The sequence below is a fragment of the Delphinapterus leucas genome, chromosome 1 (genome assembly GCF_059928025.1).
Source record: "Delphinapterus leucas isolate spDelLeu-1000000601 "Yukka" chromosome 1, BTC_Dleu_Yukka2, whole genome shotgun sequence".
Classification (NCBI taxonomy): domain Eukaryota; kingdom Metazoa; phylum Chordata; class Mammalia; order Artiodactyla; family Monodontidae; genus Delphinapterus; species Delphinapterus leucas.
In genome coordinates this window covers 190,011,523-190,017,543 of record NC_143129.1, presented here as the reverse complement: position 1 = coordinate 190,017,543, position 6,021 = coordinate 190,011,523, and the positions used below count along the sequence as shown (strand labels likewise).

General features: G+C 66.9%; 1 protein-coding gene across 1 annotated transcript; it reads right to left on the bottom strand.

Moving 5' to 3' along the window:
- Positions 1-445: 445 nt before the first annotated feature.
- TMEM240 (transmembrane protein 240) lies at positions 446-5,712 on the bottom strand. The gene is made up of 3 exons (XM_089902103.1): positions 5,309-5,712; positions 840-1,048; positions 446-707 (listed from the first exon to the last, which is right to left on the bottom strand). The coding sequence occupies exons 1-3, from the start codon at positions 5,668-5,670 to the stop codon at positions 559-561; spliced, it is 720 nt and encodes a 239-aa protein (XP_089758229.1). The 5' UTR covers positions 5,671-5,712; the 3' UTR covers positions 446-558.
- Between the last annotated feature and the right edge of the window lie 309 nt (positions 5,713-6,021).

The window sequence follows — 6,021 nt, the reverse complement described above, 5'->3', positions numbered from 1 at the left end:
GGTCAGAGGCAAAAAGGAGAGGCAGAGGCTGGAGCTTTCTAGAGAATTTACTGACCAGCACGGGTGGGAGTCACAGTGAGGTGCCCGAGCCGGGCTGCCGCCGCGGGGCTCAGCAGCTTTACTGCTGGGCCCGGGCCTCCCCCGGACCCCTGCCCGCGCCCCCACTGCGGGCCGCGGGCGCACACGCCTCATGCACGTGCTCCCGTGTGCAGACGTGGGCGCACCCGGCTCCCGGCCGTGCTCGCCTCCGGCAGAACTGGCTCCGGCTCCGGAAACCAGACGGACGGACGGAGAGACAGACGCGGGCGCACAGGAAGCCGCCGGTTTCCAGCGGCGGACGTGGTCCTGGGCTGGGCGGGCGGTCCCACCCGCGCCCCCGGTGCCGCTGTCCCCGCGTCCCCGCCCCGGCCCCACCCCGACCCCCTTTATAAAAAGAAGAGGAGACAGCACCTTCCGCCGGACGCGCCCGACGGCCGCGGGCGCCCTGGCCCGGGCCGGCCGTCCAGTCCTGTGAGCGTGGGCGCGGTGGCCGGCGGCCCCGCGAGTCCTGCGCGCGGCTCAGAGGTGCCGCGGGCTCGGGTGACCGTTGTGGTAGAGTTTCTGCTTCACATGCACCATGTTCCCGGCCGCCTCCTCGAACGGCCTGTGTGGCCGCCGGCCCAGCTCCCGCAGGCTGCACAGCTTGGGCAGCCAGGTCCACGAGCCGTCTGCGGGGCGGGGGGCGCGGTCAGGGCGGGGGCTGGTGGGCGGGGCCGGGAGTGGGCATGGCGTGGGCGTGGGGGAGGGCGTGGCCCCGGCGCGGACGAGGCTGTCTCCGGGTCCCCGCGCCGCGCACTCACCGTAGCGCCGGCCGGCCCTCCAGGCGCGCACGGCGCAGTGCAGGACGCCGTCCATCCACACCAGGAACCAGCTGATGCAGAAGCCGAGCAGCAGCCCCAGCATGAGGTCGATCTCCTGCTTGGTGACGTTGTCTGTCACGAAGTAGTTCTCGGAGGCGTCCACCACAGACTGGTCCCCGTCGTACGGGATCACGTAGTGGACGTGGTGCCTGGGGGCGGCAGGGCGGGCTGGCACCTGTCCCGCGGGGCGGGCGGGGACCCCGCAGCAAGCTGCACCCGTTTGCCTGCAGGGGTCTTTGAAGCAGACCTTGTGGGGTGCTGAGGTCGGGAGGGGCCGGCGCACTCGCCCAGGACCCAGGTCACCAGGTGGGAGGCTGCCCGCAGGATGGGAGTGTGCGAGGTCATAGGTCAGCGTGAAGTCCAGTGGCTGGCCTCCACGCATCACCCTCCTCCCTCCTCTGCCCATCCCGGGGCTCAGAGGCAACCCTGACACGGTGACAGGAGCACAGCGCAGGTGGAGAAGGCGTACCGGGGCGAGGGCCCAGGCGGGGTGCCCCCGCCCAGTGACAGGGTCACAGCCCGCCCGTGGGCCTGTGCCCAGAGGCCCCCACTGGCTCCTGGGGCACTGCCCCTCTGGCCTCTCCCTCCCTCCCACCCTGCAGTCACTCCGCCCTTTCCTCAGCTTCCCCTCCAAGGAAAGCCGCGTGGGATGAGCCCTGCCTTGGGCCTCTGGTCTTCCTTTTGCCCCTCTGTCCCTTGCAGGAACCTCCCCTGCCCCAGTTCTCTGTGCTTGAGGCTCGGGGGCACCCCCTTAACCGTGCCCCACACAGATTCCGGCTCCTGGGACAGACCCTGGACCATGGTCTGTCCCCTGCATCCCAGCACCCACTGAGGCCTGGGCCGTTCCCCTCAGCCTCCCCTGCCTTGACAATCCAGGCGGAGGTCACACTGAACCCTCCCCACAAGGCTCCCTCTAGCCTCAGGCCTGCCTGGATCCTCTCTTCCTCCAGGAAGCCCTTTGGGCCCCACGATCCCGGGTGGGGTGGCCCTGCCCAGAGACCAGTACCCAGAGCAACAGACTCCGGGCTCCATGCCCCCCCACCACCGACAGGAGGGCCGGGGAGAAGCAGCTGCAGGCCCTGGGTGCCCGAGGCGTGTGGGGTCCGTGCACCCTGAGCCCCCAGTCACCCTGGGGCCCCTCCTTCCCCGAAGTGCAGGAGCCACCTTGGGGTGCGCCTGCCTGGCTCCCCTCCTACTGAGCCCCTCAGCTGGCTTCTCCAACTCTCCACCCCCAGCACGTCCCCGCGGCACCCCACGTCTGCTCTGAGCTCCAGCTGCCTGCATGGCGTCTCCACGTGGGATCTACAGACACCTCAAATTTGCACCTAAAAATAGCTCCTCCCTCCCCAACCTGCTTCTCCCCATCTTACATGTCGACACCTCTGCCTGGTCTCCAGCTGAGATGGGTCCCCATCCCCCCCTTGCAACTGGACATGAGCCACCCTCCCCGGCCCCCCTGGGACCTCCTCACAAACGGAAACCCCCCAGGACATCCCTGACCCCAGGCCCCTGTTGCCCGTCCATCACCGACATCCCTGTGCCAGTGGGGGCCACACAGTGCTTTCCACCCCGTGGAGACAGCAGCGGGCAGGCCCCATGTTACCCCCCTCCCGCTCCCCTGGGGACTCCTGGAGCCCATCCGGCTCAGCTTGTCCAGAGTAGGTGGGGCCTCAGCCACCACGGCCCCTTGAGCAGGGGCCACCACACCTGGGTTAGTTGGAGAGGACTGCCTGACACATGGTGGCGGCCGTAGCTCATGTGGCCACAGCTCGCCAATGGCCCTTATCAATCACCAATAAGAGATGGAGAACCACTGATGAGCGCCCGGAATGCGTAGCAGCAGAGGACGCCCTTCGTCACCCTGGCCAGGCCAGGCCTCCAGCAACTGACAACACTGAGCGCCGCGGCCATCTCCTGCCCTCCTGCCTTCCGGACCCCGGCAGGGAGGGTCTTCCTCGGGACCACGACTTCCTACCCCTGGACAGGGCAGGAAACTTGAAGATGGAGTCACCGAGGAAGCCAGAAACGCCCCTGCAAGTAGGACAAGGCCAGGGCCCCGACCGCCCCGGGGGTGGGGGGTGGGGGTGGGACCTCCAGGGGTCAAAGGTCATGACCTGTGCCCCCATCGCTGTCCTAGCACCTGCCGCTCTTCCCCTGCTCCTTGCCCTCCTCCTTCCTCCAAGTCAGGCAGGCCCCGGGGTGCGGGGGGGGGGCAGGTGGGGGCTCAGGTCACCCACGTGCACACGTATTTCCGTGATGTGTACATACATGTGTCCTGCCTGGGCCACGCATGTTGCATGTGTCTACCTGAGGTCGGACGCATGTTGTGTATACACGCCGGCCACATGCACAGGACATGGCGTGTATACCATGGACTCGGCCCATGAGCTCCACATGTGTGCATGTGCACGCTCGCCCGGGCACGAGCACGGTGCGTGTCACATGGAGATGCACATGCGCTGGGCTTTGCGCACAGCCATCCTCTCTGTGGGCACCGTGGCATATGCACGGGCGTGCACCCACAGACACAGCCTGCTGGCACGCACGCTTCACAGCATTTACACACATGTCCTCTGTATAAAATTCTCCGTATCGGCATGTAGAAGGCACACAAGTGTGTGTGCGCCTTCTCTGCAAACGGGGTGTACACACAAGTAGAGTTCAATGTGGCAACATGTGTACATGGTTTGTACACAGAGGCCTGATATGCCAGACTGGACCCTGCAGACATTCACTGTGCCCACAGGGCGCACATGGGTGCTGTATATTGTGTTACACACATGTACTGCGCACACACATGCGTGTTGTCAATATACCAGAATACTTTGTACACGGAATTTACACGTCCTGTATGTAGTGATGTGTACAAAGCACACATACATGGACACATACACACACGGAAACACTCTACGCCTACAGCAGGCGTGGCTCTCGTGTTGTCTGTGTCTAAGCTGTGCACTCAGGCCTCGCTGTGGCTTGCACTCCATGGGCACTTGTTTTACACAATCCACGTGTACTCTGGACACTACATATGACCCATACACATACCCGGAGCAAATACACTCTGAAAACACACCCTGTCTGCCCAGAAGGGCCTCAGTGTGAGGTCTTAGGCACATATGTGCAGGTCACACTGCAACAGCCCTGCACGGAAAATGGGCCTCACTAATGTTTAGGGAGCTGAACCCTGGGCTGGTGGCGGGCACACCTCCGGTCTCCGGGAGGGTCTCAGGACCCCCGCTCACACCCCCAGGCTGGGTCGGCCCAGGGAGCGTGAAGCTGACCTCCTGCCGCTCCTTGGCCTCGGGCCGTGCGCACCAGGCAGGAACACACGGATCTCCGCGAGGGTGTGGCCACCCAGCCAGCACTCCGGATGATTCCTGGCCAACACTCGTGAGGGCCGTTTACACGCCCATCTCCATCTGCCCTGCTGCCCATGTTCTGCTTCGACACCCGGTCTGCACACACAGGCATGTAGCATGCTTAGTGAGGCATGAAACTGTCCTGTCTCTCACACACCCCTCGCCCAGTACGTGTGCACACGTCCCTGGAGCAGCAGCACAGGGCAGGGTCAAGAACACGAGTTCCCTGCCGGCCGCATGGCCCTGGGCAAGTCTGTCTGCTCAGCCTCTGTCCGCTCTCTCGGGGCCCCAGCGTGCGTGGGGCTGAGGGGTTGCTGCGTGTGCGCACATGTATATGCACAGACGGTACACACATGCGCGTCTCATGAGAAGATGTTTATTTCGTACATGGACATACAAACATGCATGGCCAGGAAGACTCCATCACTACATGTGCACAGAATGGCGGGGGGGGGGTCACAAAGTGGGTGTAGGGACCTGGGCTCTCCCCTCTCTCTGTGTGACCTTGAGCAGACTCCACCCCCGGCCTCAGTTCCTCCCGTGGACAGTGAGGGGGTTGGGTCAGATGCCCCTCAAGGTAGGCCCTGCCCACCTTGACCTTCTGCTCTTCCCCCTAGCTGGCTCCCAGGAAATGTCATGGACACAGCTCAGGGCCCAGGGAGGAGGATGGTGTCCTCTGTGGGCATAGCCGTGCGCAGGATCCCTCCCGGGACACCAGGCTGGGCTGCTGCTCTCCTGGTCTCCACACCCCGGGCCAGGAGGCCCTGGACCCGTTCTGCCCATCACCCGCGGGCCCTTTCTCTAAAGGCAATTTGGGAGGGGGTCCTACTGCCTCGGGCATGCTCCCCACTCCCGGAACACCTCTGTGCCACGGAAGCTGGCCGGTCCTTCCCCCACCCGGCCTGGCGCCAGCCTCAGCAGCCCCCACCGGCCTGGCCCAGCTGGGCCTTGCAGCCCGGCCTGCACGGCGCTCGCTGGAGCCCCAGTGGGCCCCACCTCCCCCCCACATGTGTGATCACGCGTGTGCCCCTCTGGGCGCAGACTCACCGGCCACAGTTGCAGTGGCAGACGCGGTCCTCGCCCCGCAGGTGCGGGAGGATGTAGTTGTGGAATCGGTCCAGCAGCGCGTTCATGTCCATCAAGCACGCGATGGCCTGGAAGAGCCCATGACCGGTCAGCGCCGAGGAGCGAGAGGCTGGGCCGGCGCCCCCCGGCGGGGGCCGACGCGCTGGGGATGGGGGAGCGCAGGCCGCCCGGGCCGGTAAACAAGGCGCGGGAGGGGGAGGCGGCGCGCGGGCGCGGAGGCGGGAGCGGGTGCGGGGAGCGGGCGCGCGGGAAGCCCCTCCGCTCACCATCACGATCGACGCCCCCAGAATCATGAAGATCATGGTGTTGGCGCTCATGGACATCGGGCGGGGCCGGGCCGGGCCGGAGCGCCGCCCCCCGGCCCCGGCGCCCCCCCGGCCCCGGCCCGATGCTGAGCCCCCGCCGCCTCTGCAGAGGTCAGCCCGCCGCGCACCCACCGTCGCCGGCCGGGGAGGAGGCGCGGGGCCGGCGCGGGGCAGGGGACGCGGCGCTCCCGGGGTCCTCGGCCGCCCGGCCCGCGCGCTCGCCGCGCCCGCCGCGCTCCGCTCCGCCCTCGGCTCTGCCTCCCGCTCTGCGCGCGGCGCGGCTCCGGCCCCCTCCCCCCGCGGCCTCCCCCGCGCCCGCCTCCCGGGAGGGACCTCGCCGCCCGCGGCCGCTCGCCCCCGCGACGCCGG